The sequence below is a fragment of the Monodelphis domestica genome, chromosome 2 (genome assembly GCF_027887165.1).
Source record: "Monodelphis domestica isolate mMonDom1 chromosome 2, mMonDom1.pri, whole genome shotgun sequence".
Taxonomy (NCBI): domain Eukaryota; kingdom Metazoa; phylum Chordata; class Mammalia; order Didelphimorphia; family Didelphidae; genus Monodelphis; species Monodelphis domestica.
Genome location: NC_077228.1, coordinates 55,892,683 through 55,911,958, shown reverse-complemented (window position 1 = coordinate 55,911,958; position 19,276 = coordinate 55,892,683). Strand labels below are relative to the sequence as shown.

Here is a 19,276-nt window from a genome sequence, read left to right as displayed (position 1 = left end):
AATCTGTAGGCTACATTCTTTTTTAAAATGAGCCAGATAGTAATGAGGTTTCAGATTTAATGACTTTTCCAACTCTAATTCTACAAGGTCCAAAGCCCAAAAGTAAGACGAGAAGTTTATTTTATAGTCTAATTTTTGTTTTGTTTTATTTCATAAAAAGGTAATGTCTAAAAAAAATCAGGGGCAGGGGGCAGTAGGTGGTTCAATGGATAGAAAGTCAGGCCTGGAGACAGGAAGTCCTGGGTTCAAATTTGACCTAAAATAGTTTCTATCTGTATCACTCTGAGCAAGTCACTTAACCCCAATTGCCTACATCTTCTGCCTTGTAATCAATATTTAGTATCAATTCTAAGACAGAAGGTAAAGGTTTGTTGTTGTTTTTTAATAGAGAGAAAATAAAATTCAAACCTTGTATAACATAAATGATTCACATACAATGGTTTATTACTATGTACAACTTCAAAAATAAATGTTCTTCAATTCTGAGTAAGACAGAAAAAATACCTTCAAAGGTATTTAAGCTGGAGGAAATTTCCTTGTAGAGCCAATGTTTTCTTTGTATGAGAAGAAAATATACAATAAAAAATATAAATAAGAACTCCAATGAGCCATGAGCCAGAAGGAAATCATTGCTCCTTAGTCTGGGCATCAAGGTCTCCAGAGAGTTTTGCAGGAGGTGCAGCAAGCAAAACAATTAACCCGACGGATTCTCAAACTTCAGTCCTCAATGACTGCCCTTTACATTTGTTTGCAGCAGATCCATTACAACTGAAAGTGGTTCCTGTGGACACAGTGCACCACCACGTAGCTCATATGCCATTCTTCACCAGCTCATGGACACCATTCTCATCAATGATTAAAGGTGCATGGAATTCTCGATCTGCCACATAACTTTCAAGGCCCTAAAGGTGGGGAGGAAGAAACATGACTGAGAATTAGAACTTAAAGAGGGAATCAATGCATGATTATATAATGATTAACTTCAAAGTGCCAGAGAAGACTCTTTCCAACCATTCCCCACCCAATGCAGCTATACCTAAGTAGAAGATGGTCTCAGAAGGTGGACATACAGCCCTGCGATGTTACCAAAGAGCCCCACAAGAACAAGGCACCCAGAGAAGTGTAGAACCCTTCCATTCACAAGGGTTAATAAACAGAACCGACTGTGCATCTGCACAAACTGGATTATCAAAGATTAAGGCTACAATGCATTAACAGATACAAAGACAACCCATTTGGGAGCAAAGGAGGGCAACAACAATTTCATCATAAAGATTTTGTGTGCGCAGAGCTTGGTGCTGGTCATAGGATGGGGTTGGGGGAAGGAGCTCAGAACTTTAGAGAGAGGCCTCAAGCTTGAGGTTTAGGAGCACTAAAGTATGCTCATGGCTTTGATAGAGAGTTTTAATGGCAGCAGAATATAGCTGCAGAGATTCTTAACCTAGGGTCTGTAAACTTAAAAAAAATTTAATAAATTTATCATAATACAATTAATTCCTTTACAGCTGAAAGGATTTTATTTTGTGTATTTAGTGATACTACTGGTAGACTGCCAAAGGGGCCCAGGACATCTAAAAAGTGAAGAGTTGCAGAGGTCAAGGATATCCAAAATAAATGCAATTTCTCAAATTTTCTCCCATAACACAGTTCTCTTCTGTCAAGGAATACTCAGAATATTTGTTCTTGATACACAGAGATGGATACACTGTGGCACAATCGAATGTAATGGACTTCTCTACTAGCAGCAATTAATTCTGAGGGACTTATAAGAAGGGATGCTATCCACATTCAGTGGAAGAACTGTGGGAGTAGAAACACAGAAGAAAAACAACTGCTTGATCACATGGGTCGATGGGGATATGTTTGGGGATGTAGACTCTAAAACGATCATTCTAGTGTTAATATCAATAATATGTAAATAGGTCTTGATCAATGACACATGTAAAACCTAGTGGAATTGCGTGTTGGCAGGGAGGTAGGAGGAGGGTAGGGAAAGAACACGAATCATGTAATCATGGAAAACTTTTCTTAATTAATCAATTAAATAATTTTTTTTAAATGCAAGTCCAGAAGAGGATGGCAACGTAAAAATGGAAATACATGAAGCCTCAAAGGAAAATGTAAAAGGACATCAGGCCCTAAATTAACTTTTGGAAGACTTTCAAAAGAGGAACACAAAACAAATAAAAAGAGAGGAGGAAGAAAAATTATGAGAGGAAATGAGAGACCTAAAAAAGGAAGTACAAAAACCTCAAGCAAGAAAATAACTTCCTAAAAAAAGGATGTATGAGTAAATGGACACCCAAGTCAATTATTTGGTCCAGATTTTTTCCTATGTATTCTAAGAATAAGTTGAGGGAATTCCACACCAAATCATACTTCTTGGGTTATTCCAGAGTGGAGTCAATTTCCCAATTCAGCTTTCCTAAGTTCCCTAGTGCCATTCAGATGAAAAATGATTGATTTGAGGTAGAATGCATTTGCACAGATCTCCCTAATCCAGCTTTGTCTCTCTATACCTTGGAGTGGGAGAATGCATGGCAAAGACAATCTGGTTCCCAATATTCACCTCTACCACTTTTATGCCTTTATGAAATATGATTTCCTTTACCATTGCTTCCTACCTCACATAAGAGAGCACTTTGTTTCTTCTTAACATCAGCCTTAGGGAGGCACTGTTGTGCCAGTTTCAAAGAGAAACTTGCATTCAGTTCTCTCATCTGACTCTTACTGGATATATAGCAGTAGAAAAATCACTTAATCTGAGTCCCAGATTCCTCATCTCTAAAATGTGTATTATGCCTTCAGTTACTACCTGAAATGCTTGTCATGGGGAGACAAATACTGGTAAACTTTTATATAAATTAAAAAAATATATATTTGTTCTTGCTCTGATGAGTCTATGTCCTATGATGTTTTTGTGGATAGAAGTAAACTTTTAAGTAAAAATTGAGGCAGGGGGCAGGGTGGGTAGTGAACTTACTTCGCCAGCATAGGAGACAAGGGGTGAGATTTCACACTGAATAGGTAGATCATTAGCATCCTTTAAGCTAAAAAAAAAAAAGAAAAGAAAGAAAAGCACAAACATCAAAATCTCTACTTTTCTAATTATTTATTAGAGTGGGAAGAAAGAGAGATAGTTACCGCCTTGAAGATTGGGCGATAACACAGTTCACATCAACTCCTGCACTCTCAATGCAATCAACAAATGCACTTCACATCAACAATTGGTCCTAGATTGAAAAATGCTAAATTCATGGGAAGTGACCTTCACAGCTAATCACATTGATCCCAAAATCTATCAGGGCACATGCTGGTGATTTGTTGTTCAGTCATTTTCAGTCATGTCCAACTCTTCATAACCCCATTTTGGGGTTTCCTTGAGAGGTACTGGAGTGGTTTCTCATTTCCTTCTCTGGTTCATTTTAAAGATGAGGAAACTGAGGCAAGCAGGGTGAAGTGACTTTTCCAGGGTCACACAGTTTTAGTGTCTGAAGCCAGATATAAACTCAGGAAGATAAGTCTTCATGACTGTAGGCCTGGTACTCTATCCACTGCACCACCTTGCTGCCCCACACTAGTGATAACTGAGAGCATAATGGAGTTCATATCAGAAAAAAGATATTCCATGGCACTACTATTTAAATAACTTTGCTCATATTGACATGCTCTACCCTCTCCTACTTCTTTGAAATATTCTTATTATTTCCAGACTTCAACGCTTTATTTTATTTCTTAGTACCTACTTTTCTTGAGATATAGAAACGAAAGGGCAAATGTCCCTAAATAAGCCAGACTGACTCATTTAACAAAGAAGGATTGGTAATTTTTACTTCCAAAGAATTCTGGGTCTCTTACCAAAGACCTCTTAAAAGTAGGACACCCTGGAAATTTCAGGTGGATGGTGGACTTCATCCAGTCCTTAGGCTGACTCCATCAGTATCACAACAATGATAAGGCCAAATTCTCTGCCTTCTTTTGGATGAACTCATTTAATATTTAGTCCAGTTTAAGACCCTAAGTTTCTAAAATATTAAAATATTGCCAGTCAATAATGTTGACAATACTTTTAAGTCCCTTGGCTTCTGGCCTTACATTCATTCAAGGAAACAATGGCCAACAATCAAAGGGATCTGATCTCTTACTAACCTTATGGCACTGAACCATAACTTCTGAAGAAGACCTAAGGTGAGAAACAGTATTGCAGAGTGGCTAAAGTTGACCTTGGCGAGTTAGACCCATGTTCAAATGCCACCACTGAGCCATACCAGACAAATCCCTCTAGACAAGTCCCTTGGCTCCTCAGTTCCTGAGAGGTAACTAAGACTCAAGCCTACTCAGCATGTGCTGATGTGCCCTAGCACAAAGAGGGGCTGCATACAACAATGAAGTCACAACTCTGGATCAAAATAAATAAACTGAGGCACCAGGAGAATAAGCCACCACAGTCAGAGTCCTTACTTAGATCACTTATCGCCATCCTTAGAGAGAAGCAGGACTGCTCAGCCTAGCAGTCAAGACTCTGCAACAACTCCCTCCTGACCAACATTCTGATCCTACTGCTATTCAACATGAACTCCCCACTCAAACCAGGACTAGCTCCTTACTCTCCTTCTCCTCAATGTGCCAAGATCATTCTCTACTATGTCTTTGTTTGTACTTAACCCCTCAGCTCAAATGCCCCAACCCCTTTCCTTCTGTCTCCCTAAACCCATCAATTCTTTCAAGGTCGATCTCCTCTGTGAGGTCTTCCTCAACAATCTCAGACCCCTGTTTCTCTGAATTTTTATAGCTCATATATATTTTTATTATCCCCCTTGGCTCATAATTATATCTAACTGTCCAGTATTATTTAACTATTTCATTCTTAACTAGGAAGTAAATTCCTAAAAGGCAAAAAAAAAAAAAGACATTCTTCTGTTTACTTTGTTTTCCCTCATTGACTTGCATACTATTAATGAAAAAACAAAGAGCACAAAAACATTCTTCTCTCAAAAGTTTGAAGAGCCAAAAAAATAAAACTTCACAGCACCAATGACAAGACAGATGTTAAAATCTCAAGGTATAAACAGATAGTCCAATAAGAGCTTAAATTCTCCAGCCTCTGTCATCTGACAAAATTTGGGGACCCTCTCCAGATACTAGCATCTATGCTTCTTTCACTTTTATGATATTTCCAGGTCACTGTTGTTTCTTGGCCTTTTCTATCAAAAATGCCTATTCTTCTTCTACCCTATTTTGCTTCTTCTCTACCAATCCTCACTTCCATTCAATGTTGTCCTCTGGCTCTCAAAACCCCTCTCCACCAAAAAATAAAAATAAAAATAAAATTTTCAGCATTTCATTACTTTGTTTTGAAAGAAATTCTAAATTAGACTTAACTGGCCTACAAATGCCAATATAAAAAAGGTTTAAGTACTAAAAAAAAAAGGATGTAACTAAATGACACTCAAATCTTCTTTTTGTTGACATTATAAGAAGTTACAGAAACAATTATAAAGAACCATTTCTTTCTTTTACAGTAGCAGCTGCTTAAAACAAATGACAAGGAATTCTCAAGTAAGAAAACCAGTCAACAGTTTTCAAGATTTAAAATGAGCTTCTCTGACCATTCACTAAAATGAACCAAAACAATGAGCTCATTTCCTCATCTAGAAGTGCCATCTTATTGGGCTATTGTCCTGATAAGAAGTAGACAGCCCTTCACCTGCATTCAAAAGTGGCAGAGAATTCTAGATGGAATTGACATTTATTAGTCTTCTCAGGACCCAGTTGTGTCACAGTGGTGGGAGAAAGATAAAGTTTATTTCATAGCTGCCCTGTTTAAAAATTAAAAAGACTTCCCCTCCCAAACTTTTTCCTCTTTTTTCCTTTCCCAATTCATTTTACATTTGCATAAACATTTAAAATGCAAACTTAAGCCTAAACTTTAGAATGCATAAATATTTCAGGTGCAAAGATGTTGATTTCATCAAATCCCAGGAGAGACACTAGGCTGGAGAAAGTATGTCCTGATTCTAGATAAAAACAGATATCCAAAATAACAACAGAAAGAGGTAAAATTTACACTTTCTCATTCTTTTCACAAAGAAAGCAAAACTAGTATGCAATGACTGAAGGGGAGAGTCATGAGTGAACTGATCTAAGAACATTTTCACTAAAGTTTCAAGTAATTAATGAAGTGTCTGTGTGTCTCAGACACTTTCTTCTTCCACACAAGCCCAATTCTCAAAGCTAAGTGTGTCATTTTTATCTATAGTGAATCCTTAGAGGGTCCTCTGAAACCATACTAACCACTGCTCACCTCTAACTTGCTCTCACTCTAGAATTGGTCTATTTATGACAAACCTGACCACCCTCTGTCAGATTCTTTAGTAAAGCATGCTCCAGCTCCAACATGCACAGCAATTCTTTGCGTTAGTGTCTTCCAGACGCCTACCACCAGGTAAGCAATGCAGCCCTCCAAAAGCTCAAGTCAATGTCTTTCCCCAAAGGTGGCTCGAAGGCTTTCAGTACTCTGAGCTGCAAGGCCCGTTAGTACCCAGGGAAGCATAGCCCCATCACCATGCACTGCAAGCAGCCAGGTATATTTACTTGTGATTGACATCATCTGTGAGGGTCTCTGACTTTCCATTTGTAGCATGGCTATGTGGGAATAAACAAGCATTAATGGGAATGAACAAAAATAAAACAATAATAATGAAAGACAATGAGACTACACAAGACACTTGAATGGCCTACCCTACTTTGTTATTAATATTGAAATTGCAAGACAAAGAAAATCAAAGTAAAAAAAAGATACAAGACAGATTGACTTCAGGGTACTCACAGATCAACCTTGTTAACCCTTATGCAGAAATCTGCCAACTTTTTCCCATGAATCGAAAGAGATCACATTCTCTTTCACAAGGCAGACATTAATGTGTTGCCAATAAATATGAAATGCATATCACACAGAAAAGAGTTCATCTATCATCTAGTCCAACTCCTATCCAAAGCATGAATGCCATCTGCAAAATCATCACAGGAGAGAGAGCCAGCTCTAATGGAACATCTCCAGTGATAATAGGGGGCTCACTAGCCACAACCCTCCCCAGGCAGTCAATTCATAATGTGTCATTAGTCAGGCCTCCAGCAATAGTGAAGTGTTTTAAACAGAAAATAAGAAAACCATCATATCTTTCACATTATTTTATCTATATCTTGAATACTTAGAGCTATTACTAATGTCTGAAAATCCAAAGTAATATATATTCTTAATCCAAGAGGGTTGAAGAGCATTAATGGAATGCATTACCCTCCAGGGCACTTAAAATTAGAACTGGGGAGACCAAATTCACTGCTGTTTTGAGATCTCTGAGGGAGATGGGAGTTCAGAGTTTGTGACAGCAGCAATTCAGCTGCTTCCAAGTAATCAGGACATCTAGGAACTGGAGTGGAAGCAACTAGGTAAGTCATACAAACTCAATGAGATGAAAATGGAAAAAATTTGTCTGACATGTTTCAGTTGCTAAGTCTGGTGGAGAATATTACATAATGGAGATAAGAAGAGGAGCTGAACCTGGGGATTTCATTGGCCTGGGGAACTCCTGGGCAAGGAAACTTCCTTTACTGATGCAAGTTAGCACCTTCTTTGTACTGAGAGTTGCTTAGAGCAAAGGTGTCAGCATAAGGGCCACACACAGACTCGTCTCTCTGCGTCTTTCTGTACTTTTTATTCTATTAAATGTTTCCCAATGACATTTTAACCTGGTTCAGGCTACACATGGGAGTTCTGCCCCAGTATAGAAAGGAGAACAGGCACAAGGCTGACCCCTCTGGCGGAAAGCCAAAATATGTCAGGGGTAGCCCTGGAATCCATCTCTCCCTGGCTTTAAGACCCTTCTCTGTTCACTACATTATGTTGCCTCTTTCGCCACATAATGTGTGAGGCACACAGAAAGAAATGATCTACTTTCAATCAGGAACTAATAATAAGACAGTATGATACAGTAATGAGAAATTCAAAGAAGTTAAATCTTTATCTAGAAAATAGTCTCTTTTATCTGGAGCAATCATCATAAACAAATTATTTAATAAAAAACACCTCATATTTCTATTTCTCTATTTTCTCTTTTCTAAAAGAGTAGAGAATAATGGAATATGAGAGAGAGAGAGAGCAAGAGAGAGAGAGAGAGAGAGAGAGAAGAGAGAGAGAGAGAGAGAGAGAGAGAGAGAGAGAGAGAGAGAGAGAGAGAGAGAGAGAGAGAGAGAGAGAGAGAGAGAGATACAGTCCTCTCAAGGGAAATGATTAGGAGCACAGCATCCACATGAGTCATACTTACAGTGGAATGGCAGGAAGGCGAGACCCATTTTCATCTATGAAGTGACCCCCAGCATTGAGGACCCAGCAATGATGCAGAGACATTAAAGCATGCCTTGCAGTTGTAGGATTGTCCTTCCCATTCTGACTATCTGCATTCTTCAAGGGGGAGAACTCATCTTCCCGCAATACTTCATAAACCACAAATTTCCTGGAGTAGAACCATAAGAGAAAATTATTGTGAAATAATACATATCCTCTCTAACTCCCAACATGGCTATTTTCTGGATCTCCAATATTCCTGCTCTTTCAATCTAATCCCAAAGGAATGCTGAATAATTTAATGCATACACACACACATACATATACATATACATATATATATATATATATATCAATCTCAATGCTACAAATTTTAAACTTGAGATTTTTCTCTCCAATGTGAAATTGAAGTAGTATCTTCATGTCTCAAACTAAAACTGTATTTCAGAAAAACTAGAAATTTTAACCTGAGGAAAGACCATGCTAAAATTTGTTTGGAGTCAAAAATATTAAAAGGATAGAGAGAGACCAAAGAATTGCTTAGATGAATTGAGAGAGAAGCTATTCATAGCAAAGGAAATGTTAACTCTTGTTCTCTTATGTTAATAAAACTTGAGAGCTCTGCAGTTTTAGAAACTTGCATTGGGACAAACATTTATTCAGAGGTCAGAAATATCTTCTAAATAAAAAGCAGTTGAACCTTTAGCTTAACTGACACAAACTCAAAGCTCAAAAAAAAAAAAGTTAAGTTTGCAAGGCAGTCAGCCTGATAAGGTAACTGTTGAAACCAGGAATTTATCCCCTGGACAGTTCTAACCAAACTGTTAGGACAGAGGCTTTCCATGGGGTAGAGATAGCAAGTCTAGACTGAATACTTATAATCAAATAACCATGTCTGGTATCACAGACATAATATGTCTTCAAGAGTTTCTTTGAAGCAGCTCAGAGAGTAAGAGACAGCATTACAATGAATTTGCTTAATCTTGTTTGGGCATAGGAAAAAAAAACATACTTAGCAAACTGAAAGATGTCAAAGACAAATTTTTCCATCTTTATCCCATTGGGTTTGTCCGGCTTAATTAGTTGCCCCTGGTTATCCACATATGGAATCTTCTTCTGAGCCACATGATGCTTCAACTGCGGTTCATAAATGCTAGATGGGGAAAAGAATGATGTCATCAGCTTCCAAGAATGGTGGGTAATCTATTGATGTTATCTGTTTGCTCCCAAATTTCCAATCTAAATCTGTTCTTGATCATTTAGTGACTTTCTACACCAAAACTGCCAGTAATAAAATACTAAAAGTATCCAGTACCAACAGTAAGTTTCAATCCACTTCTAAATTATAAAATGAACAGATATACCTATTCTTACAGTAAGGAAATCAATTTGCAATAGTCATATTAAGAGACCAAAAATACAGCACAAACTCATGAATCTGACCTCATTTTTTGGTTCCTTTTATGTTCTCATTTTTTTTTACCAACTTGGCATTTTCACTGAATGCCTCTCATGCCAGGAACTCTCTCCCTCCTCATCCCTCCAAATTAGCTTCCCTGACTTCTTTCAAATCCCAGATAAATCCCACATTCTACAGGAAGCCTTTCCAAATTACCCCTTAATCCTACTGCCTTCTCTCTACTGATTATCTCCTATAATTTAGCCTGTACATATCTGATTTGTACAGAGTTGTTTACATGTTGTCTCCCCCATTAGACTGTGAGCTCCTTGAGCATAGAGATTGTATTCCATCTTTTTTTTGTATCTCTGGTTCTTGATATAGTGCCTAACACAGTACCCACTTAAAATATTTACTGAGATTGACAATTCTACTGATAATACTTCAATGTTTCAAAAGATCTCTAATCTCACTGGGGTGAGTATTCCTTCTACACAGGTAGATTACAGCCTCTTCCTACCAACAGATGGTCTTCAAGAGTTCTATGACCAAATTCATCATTAGTTGATCATCCTCCCACTATTCAGCTTTCCCAAACTTAGCAAAGATGGTTTTTATAAAAAAAGTTATTAATGACCAGTGGAATCATGCGTCGGCTATGGGAGAGGGAAAGGAGGGGGAGGGGGAGGGGAGGAAAAGAAAACGATCTTTGTTTCCAGTGAATAATGTATGAAAACGACCAAATAAAATAATATTTAAAAAAAAAAGTTATTAATGAATAATAAAAAAATTCTTTTACCCTTGTAAAGAGCTTTGCAATGCACTTAGCATATTCATTACCTCCTTTAATTTTCAAAATTACTCTTATAAGAGCAGGGAGGTAGGAATAACTAAGGGAGAGGTTTTAGAATGTGTAAATAATTTACTTCTAGTCATATAGCTGGTAAACCTCTTTCCCTCTTTCAAAGGGTTACTATAAAGGTCAAGTGAGATTATGGATATGATAGAGCTTGGTAACTGAGAAAGCACTGTACAAATGTTCCACATCAGAGGTTCCTGGCTTCTGATTTGGGGATCAACCACTTCAAGCCACCAGGAACAAAATGTTAAGGAATACAGAAGTGGATTTGTGTCTCGTTAAAGAATGACTAAGAGGATCAAGGGTTCTAGAATGTCCATACTTGACCACACTTCTCAGGAAAGGCACAGTGAAGAAATGATTAGCAATGTTCCCTGCGTTGAACAGCAACCGTCCATCAGGGGTTCGCTTCTGGGCTGTGGCCAGTGAGATCTCACTATATTCTACCACCTGGTAGACACCATCAACTCTACACACCACCCCAACAGGTTCCGTAGGATTGGTCTTCTCCACAACCTGCCCACAAGTGAAACAAAAGAGAAAACACTCAAAAGCTGCTGGCATGCTTTAGCATACTTTACTATGATTTTGTTTAGACTATCTCCACTAGCAAAAAAAAAAAAAAACCTTTAGTCAGAGGTTTTTAAGCCTGGGTTGATGAAATTTTTACAAACTTAATTTTGATAATTCTATTTCAAAATAATGGGCTTCCTTTGTAATTCTATATACTTTATGCCTTTTTAAAAAGAGATTCGTAGAAGGAGCATGAAGGTTTCATCAGATTGCCTGCCCTAGGGGGTCCATTATATAAAAAAAGCAAAGAACTGGTTTAGAGGAATGTCAGACTAGTAGTCTTCAAAAGCTAGATATGTCTTTCTTAGCCAAGCCTAAAGGCAAAGACTATCCAGTTTTGGAGAATCTAACAGAAGTTGTCCTCTGTTAAAATAATTTTTAAGATCCCAAGATCAGCTACACAACCTAATGGAATATAAGACTAATGATATGATGCAGTAGAGGAAACACAATTCTGTAGATTAGTTGAAAATCTTTATATGCTTTGATACAGAATATTTCTTAATTTGATGTTTAGATGAGTTGTCTCCATCCTTGTCAGCTTACCTAATTATAAATCTCCAATTAGAAGATTCATTTAAAAATATACATATATGAGTATATAAAATTCAAATTGATATACATATCTTAAAGAAAAATGGACTAGAAATACTTAAACCTGGAGTTTAATCCCAGTTCTAATATTAAATTTGTGCCTGTTCTGTTAGCAGTTGATCAGAACCTAACCAGAGCTAATCAAAAGATAAGTGAAATAAGATGATTCTTTGGGCTTCTATTCATCTATGTAAATATTAGCTATGAAGATAGTTCTATGTTTCACAATCCCTAGGCATCAACTGAGTAAAGAGTCTCAAATTCATACAGAATTAATGCCAATAGATCAGATAGCCTTGATTTTAACATGGACTATATACATAGGTAGATCAAATACAAAATATCTGAATTTCCAACCAAAGATGACACTAAAAGTGCCAGGTATTTGGAAGAAGGAGAAGAAAAGAACAAGAAAGAGAAATAATTTCCCAAGAATACCACCAACTGGTTTTGCATACTTCTAGGTGGTGTGACTATATAAGAATACAAGTCGAAGTCTACTACCTAGAAATAAAATTAGGCAATTCTGGCAGACTCTCTTTTACACAAAACATAGATTTAACATTCCAGCCTCAATAAGTGGATGTCAAACAAGGAAAGACTACAATATCTGCTGACAGCATCAGAAAAACTTTATTGGGGCTTAAACAAACATTATGAGTGATAAGTATAAAAGCATCAGTAAACAATCAAGTTTCCAAAAGGAAGATGAAAGCAAAAAATTACCAGAGCAAAGGACAGTGGAAGATTTAAGAATTTTGTTTCATTTGAAGACATTTCTTAGTTACCCTAATTAAGAACTCAGGTTGTTTGAAAATAATTAGTTTTTAGTTCTAAGCCAAGCTAAAAAACTTCATCTTGAAGCAAATGCTTATAGGAGGTAGAGTGGGCCAATAGATGGAACAGAGGCACCAAGAAGGCCTAGGTTTAGCTTCTCAATCTGAGTTAGTCCTCATACAAAATAGCACTCCCTGAGGTATCTACCTTGTAAGACTTGTAGTAAGGCTCTAATAAACTCAATTCCGAAATGCTGTAGAATTCTTAGAATCAATAACCCCAAATTGTGTAGTACAGTGCTGTTATTATTAAATTGGAACATGTTCATTAGATTAAACAAACTATCCTTCAATATTAAGAACAGAAGAAGTAAACACAGTCTGTGATGATGATGTATAAATAACTGAAGCCACCATCAAGCATTCAGTTGCCAAACCAATGAGAGCTCGATGTGCTTGCTCTGACATGAGGACCACTTTTTAAATAAGTGAATGGGGAAGTTTCATCATTTGCTTCCATGGAGCTCATCTGGAAGGAACTTCAGAGAATAATCAAAGCAACACTGAACAGAAAGGTAAGCTTACTGGAAAGATAAAGCTACCTGGCAAATATATAGGATAAATGAGTTTTCATCCAGGTCATTTGCCTATTCATGATAATTAAGGGGTGGCAAGGCACCATCTAATATGAACTATAGAACCACGGAGGGCTTGAGTTCATAGGAAGGACTGAGAAGACACCAATAAATTCAAACAGTATGGGGTTCTCTTAAGAAATAAATTGTACAGGGGGCAGCTGAGTGTCTCAGTGGATAGAGAGCCAAACCCAGAGATGGGAGGTCCTGGGTTCAAACCTGGCCTCAGACACTAGTCCTAGCTGTGTGACCTGAGCAAGTCACTTAACACCCATTGCCTAGCCCTTACTACTCTTCTGCCTTGGAACCAATACCCAGTACTGGTTCTAAGATGGAAGGTAAGTAAGGGTTTAAAAAAAAAAAAAGAAAAAGAAATGTTGTACAGAAACACAAATTAATCCAATGAAGATGAAAGTTTTTGAAGAGATTCATGTGGTTGCACAAGGAATTCATCACTCAACTCGGATTTTTGAAATGACATCCATGTACCCAAGTTGTCATAAAACATAAACACTTTTCAAAAATTTTGCAGGGCATCAAGAACCACATGAAATGGTGTTTCAGATCACTAACAAATGAAAGAAGAATTAAAATTATAAGGTTTTATCTCATGCCCATCAAATTGGCAAAGTGAGAAAGAGCTGGCAGGGCTGTGGAAGACAGGAACACTAATACACTGCTGGTGTCACTGTGAATCAGTTTGGCCAATCAGAGACAACTGGGAATTTGATGATTAATTGGGTTATATGGGTTCAAAAAAATTGCCTTAATGATAGAAGTAAAGTCTAGCTAGAGAAAAGTTCTGAAAAAAGATGTAGCAGTATTAAAGGGCTATTAGTTTAGGATGAGTCAGTTGTGTGTTATGGTAACCAAGAAAACAATGTAATCTTAAGATACATTTAAAAGAAGCAATAGGAGCCGGAAGAAAGGACTTGATAGTTTTATTGCTTTGTACCATTACCAGCTCACTTTCTGGAACATTGTGCATAGTTCTGGGCACCACATATTAGGAAGAATCATATGCTGGAGAACTTCAGAAAAAGATAACCAGGACACTGAAGAGTTTCAAGTTCATGCCATATGAGGATCTGATAAAGAAACTGAATATGTTTAACTTAAGAGAAAGGAATACTTAGAGGAGCATAAAATAATTTTCAATTATTTTAGGGCTGACACAAGACTATACTTTTTCTGCATGGGGCCAGAAGAAAGAATTTAAAGCAATGAGTGGAAGTTGTGAAAAGGCAATTTAGGCTTGAGGTAATCAAAAATGTCCTAACCACAGTATTTAAAATTGGAATGAGTTTTCTAGGAAAGGAGTGTGTTCCTTCTCCTTGAGCTTCTTCAATGTAATGAAGGAATTGGAGAAGAGGTGGTGTTAGGAAGAAAGAGAGAATAGGGGTAAGAGTGAGTGAAAGGATTGTATTTTTTCTTCTCTTCCTTTTACTTCTGGTGGGAGAGAAGCCAAGTCCTGTCTCCTTGAAGAAAAGGAGTATGTCTTCCCAGAGATGTTTCTGGGAGATGGAGGACAGGAGATTAGAGTGGGAATGCCTCAGTAAGATGGCAAGATGCCTCCTGAAGAGGAACCTAGGCTCCTGAAGGCAAATCTATCCTTGAGAGGCAGGATGATTTCTTACGCCTCTGCTTCTCCCAGGGACATTAACTGTCAGCCCCTTTCGAGGTCTTAGGACTACTCAGCTGCCAAGGAAAGATGTCAGTTCCTTTGGTCAGGCAATCTTGAATCACTGGGATCTAGAAGTCAACCCTCTTTTGGGGAGAGGTGTGACCCTCCCCAAATCCTCAATCCCCTTATATGTTGTTTAGAGACTGGTCCAAACCTAAATCTTAAATTTCAAATAATTTATTGGAGTTCAAGCAGGAAGAGGATGGCAAGGATGTAAGGTAGGAAAGTGGATAAACAGGGAAGTCCTACAGATTGTCCCCTCTTGCAGGTTGTCCCCCCCCCCCAAGAGACTGGATGGTCACAGGCTTCTCAGCCCTGATTTCTCCCTTTTGCCAACTGCTTCTTGTCCCTACTCTCAACTAGCTAGACCTTAAAAATATGAGTCCAGGGACAAGTAAGGGTGAAAGAGACAGAGAGAAATCCTAGGAAAAAGGTCTGTGGATGGCTCCCTTCAAAAGTCCCAATCCACTATCCCACTGAGGACTTTAGACTGCTGTCACTGAGTCTTATTGGAGGTATTCAGGGGTTCAGAAGGGACAGTAGATCTCCAAAGAAATAGGCTTCTTCTCAGCTTAGGGAATCCACCTCTCTCCTCTGCCTTCCCCAAGCCAGAAGCAAACTGCCAGTCAGATCTTCCTGCTTCTGATTCTTCTTTAGAATTCCCAGTTTTTTTTTCTTTCCCCTCCTCCATTCTCTCTTCAGCTAGTCTCTCTCAGAGACTGTTCTCTCCTCAATGTGGAATGTCTCTTTCCTTATCTTATATCAGGAAACCATTTGTCTGGTATGTTGGAGAAGGGATTTTCTTTCAGAGATGGGTTTTGTTGGATGCCCAATATCATCCAATCAAATTCATATTCCATTCTATTTTTCCAGATTCAATCTTTCCACATTTTCTGGTTCCATATCCAGCACTTTTATTCCTTGTGTCCTGTATGTTTCCAATCTGGGGCTAAAATCATAACGAATAAGTCCAGACATTCAATCTCCTTTCCTTGTAACAAAATGTTTCTCTGGCATCCTTTAACATTACCAATTTCTTTCAGCAGTGAGCAGATGCAAATAAGTAATAAGTTCAAGTTTGGTGATGGAATGATGAAACATTTTGAAATTGAATTGTTTTAGATTTTACCCAGTATCTGTGTGACAATTATGAACATATTTTTCTCATTTTCCTTTATTTGTAACAGATTTTAAAAGGTTAAGAAAATTATTTCCTTTTTTCCAGCAAAGTATCAACAAATGTATTTTAAGAAAAAAAGTAATAGTGTATTTATTACTTATTTTTATAATTTTTGAGTACCTTAAATATTCATAGCAGGTGTTCAAAAATGAGGTGGTTGACTAATCCTTTCTATTCCAGAAGCCTTTGAAAAAGTTTTCATTTATTTTTATAATATCTTTTTAATGAAGCAATAGACAGCTAGAAAGCCAATGTATTGGTACAAAATAATCAGAAAATTAACTATTCCAAATTTATTTGATTACATCCTATGATTACCATTTCTAAGTATCATCAAAAAAAAAAACACTCCTTGATTTTGTAGCCTCTATGAATCAGGAGGGCTTACTGGTCACTGAGTTCAACATCTCCAGTTTTCCAGAGAGGTAGCCACCCAACCTCTGCCTGAATACTTCTATGGGAAGGAGCTCACCATCCAAGACAGCCCACTCATTCTACAGTGTACCACTCTGTCAGATAGGTGAGTGTGGTAAAGAAAGTAGAAAGACCTCTGAAGTGGGGGGTCAGGAAACTTAGGTTTGAATCAAGATTCCATCCCTTATGTGTGGCCTAGATCAATCAATACCTACTACGTGCTAGGCACGAGGAATATGGGGGGAGGGAGGAAATTAAATAATACCTGCTCTCAAGAAGCTTATCTTTTGAGGGGAGATGTTTACATAGATAGGTAGGCATGAACTGGTACAAAGTAATTTGGAGGGAGGCCATTTAGGAGAAATTGGAGAGGTCTTCATGTACTTCTCATGCTGTGCTAATTTTGAAAGAAGCTAGAGATTCTAAGAGGGAGAAGTGAACAGAAGGAACAGTCCAGAGATGGGGAAGGGCCTGACCAGAGGCACCGAGATGGGAGAAAAAATATGTACATGGCAAAGAGCAGGGCAGCCAGTTTGTCTACAACATAGGAAGAATCCACGAATACTATGCAATCGGCCTGGAAAGATCAGCTGGCCTCAGATCAGGAAAGGCTTTACACTCCAAACCAGGTGCCTCTGTGGTTAATCCTGTGGAGCCCCAGTAAAGGATTCTGAGCAGAGGAGCAACCTAGTCAGAGCTGTACTTACATCACTTTGGCATCTGAATAGAAGATGGAATGGAGGCAGGAGAGACCAGAGGAAAGGAGGTCAGTTAAAAGATTTGGTCCAGGTAACTGAACTTCAGAGAGGTTAAGAGAGGATAAGGCTCCATTTTATCACTAAGAACATAATAATTCCTACATCTCCTATCCCACAACACTTTCATGAGAATGAAATGAATGAGGGAATGAAAAACATTTATTAATTGTAACTATGCACCAAGCATATAGTAAGACAGTGAAAGTCAAAGTGTTCTGTTAGCAAGAAAACAATATAGCCAATGACCACAACAACACAGATATGGGGGATGGGGGAGCTAAATGTTATATATGGGTAATAACCAAGTTTGGCACTGGAGAAGAGTTAAGAAGATGCACTTCCTTCCTTCACTGAAAAGGTAAGGAAGGGACTGTGGCTAGAGAATACCACATATATTGAAGCACTGGTGGGTTCTGCTGAACTCAAACTGCTTTTTTTTTGCCTTTCTTTTTTATCTTTTTTATAAGAGATAGCTCACTGGAGAAAGGAAATAAAAACTAAATATTTTCAGTAATGAACATCACGTAAAAATTAAAAGGTATCCATTTTTAAAGGTATTTTGTGACCCTAAAGCATTATGTAAATGAAAACAAACATTACAATTATCATACTGAATCAAAATCTTCCTCTCAATAGCTTCCACCCTTTAATACTAGTTCTGTAGAGAGTAGCTGGGTTGCTCAATGGTTACAGTGCCAGGCCCAGAGACAGGAGGTCCTGGATTCAAAGCTGGCTTCAAACACTTCTGGCTGTGTGACCCTGGGAAAGTCACTTTAGCCCCATTGCTTAGCCTTTAATGCTCTTCTGCTTTGGAGCCGACATACAGTATTGCTTCTAAGATGAATGGCCATTTCTCTGGAACACTGGAGACATAGGATTCAGTGACCTTTAAAAAAATACTAGTTGTGCCATTCAAAAACACATAAAGCAGGTTTAATCCTACTTTCATATGATATAAAGTATCGTGATTATTATTCCCATAATTATATCAGAATCAGTTTAACTTTTCTAAAATTATGCCAACAAAACATTTACATAGTACTATTAATAAGACAAAAGACACTGTTACATGTAGAATTTGTAAAAGTAACATTGTTAGTGAAATTGGTCTAAACTGAACTGCTTTGTTTCATAGTCAAAAAAGTTCTAGAATTTGAGCTTTGGGGGATCTACCTAGTTGAATCCATATCAAAAGGATATGTGTGTTATAATGGCAAAAAACAGAATTAGGAGATCAATAATAACAACAACTAGTTTATGTACTTATCCAAGATCATGCAACCAGTGTTTGCAGTGGGACTAGAACTAAGGTCTCCTCACTACCAAGTCCAGCACACAATCCACCTCTCTAGAAGCTAAAGTGTCTCTTCATTCAGTGAATAAGCTCAGAGACAGCACTGGACTTTGAAGAAGGAAAGGCTCAAGTGCCAGTATCTCTGACCAAGGGCCTCTCTGAAGGCCTTTTGACCTCTCTGAGACTCAGTTTCCTCACCTGTAAAATGTAAAGAAAGTAATTAGACTAGATGGTTTCTAACTCCTACCCAAAGAGCCCTTTTAGCTTGTAAAATCCAGAATGCTTAGTGTGGGCTAAAGGAACAAATGGATATTGAATAGAAGAGTGCCACCAAGTGTACAAGAGTGAGAACTACATTTTGTTTCCTTTAGTGGATCTTAGGTGTTTCCTATAGAAAAAGGGATGACAAATAATCCATAAATTTTACATCTATGAGAAACAGATTTTAGAAAGAGACAAAAAGGCAGTCTTCTTAGACCTGTGAGCTCTGTCTCCCCAGACACCACTAGCTTCTAGTTGTCTGTCCTATTATTTCAATATTTTAAGAAATCATAATTTTGTCGGAACAGTTCAAACTCAGATGATATTTGAGAATTGCTGGGTTAAAAAAATGCCCTCCAGCATCCTGGTAACTGGTCTAGGTTGGTACTAAAGACAAAAAGAGTCCCTGACCAAGTCTATACTCAAAGCCTCTTCAGCCAGGACTGGCCCACCAGAGCTTGTGTTCTGGCAGTTTTTCAACCTTTGAGAACCCAGCGTCAGGGCA

General features: G+C 37.9%; 1 protein-coding gene across 7 annotated transcripts in view; it reads right to left on the bottom strand.

Moving 5' to 3' along the window:
- Window positions 1-421: 421 nt before the first annotated feature.
- The window catches only part of UAP1 (UDP-N-acetylglucosamine pyrophosphorylase 1), a 49,511-nt gene continuing 30,656 nt past the window's right edge, over window positions 422-19,276 (bottom strand). For 5 of the 7 annotated variants that reach the window (XM_003340118.4, XM_056815463.1, XM_056815461.1 and 2 more), the window contains exons 6-11: window positions 10,925-11,118; window positions 9,357-9,497; window positions 8,325-8,513; window positions 6,595-6,645; window positions 2,984-3,050; window positions 422-902 (exon numbers count right to left, since the gene is read on the bottom strand). In XM_003340118.4, coding sequence (XP_003340166.1) covers window positions 810-902; window positions 2,984-3,050; window positions 6,595-6,645; window positions 8,325-8,513; window positions 9,357-9,497; window positions 10,925-11,118 — 735 coding nt within the window. In that variant the 3' untranslated portion in view covers window positions 422-809. The remainder of the gene's footprint in view (window positions 903-2,983; window positions 3,051-6,594; window positions 6,646-8,324; window positions 8,514-9,356; window positions 9,498-10,924; window positions 11,119-19,276) is intronic. The other 2 variants (XM_016429916.2, XM_056815464.1) reach the window with 1 other exon arrangement.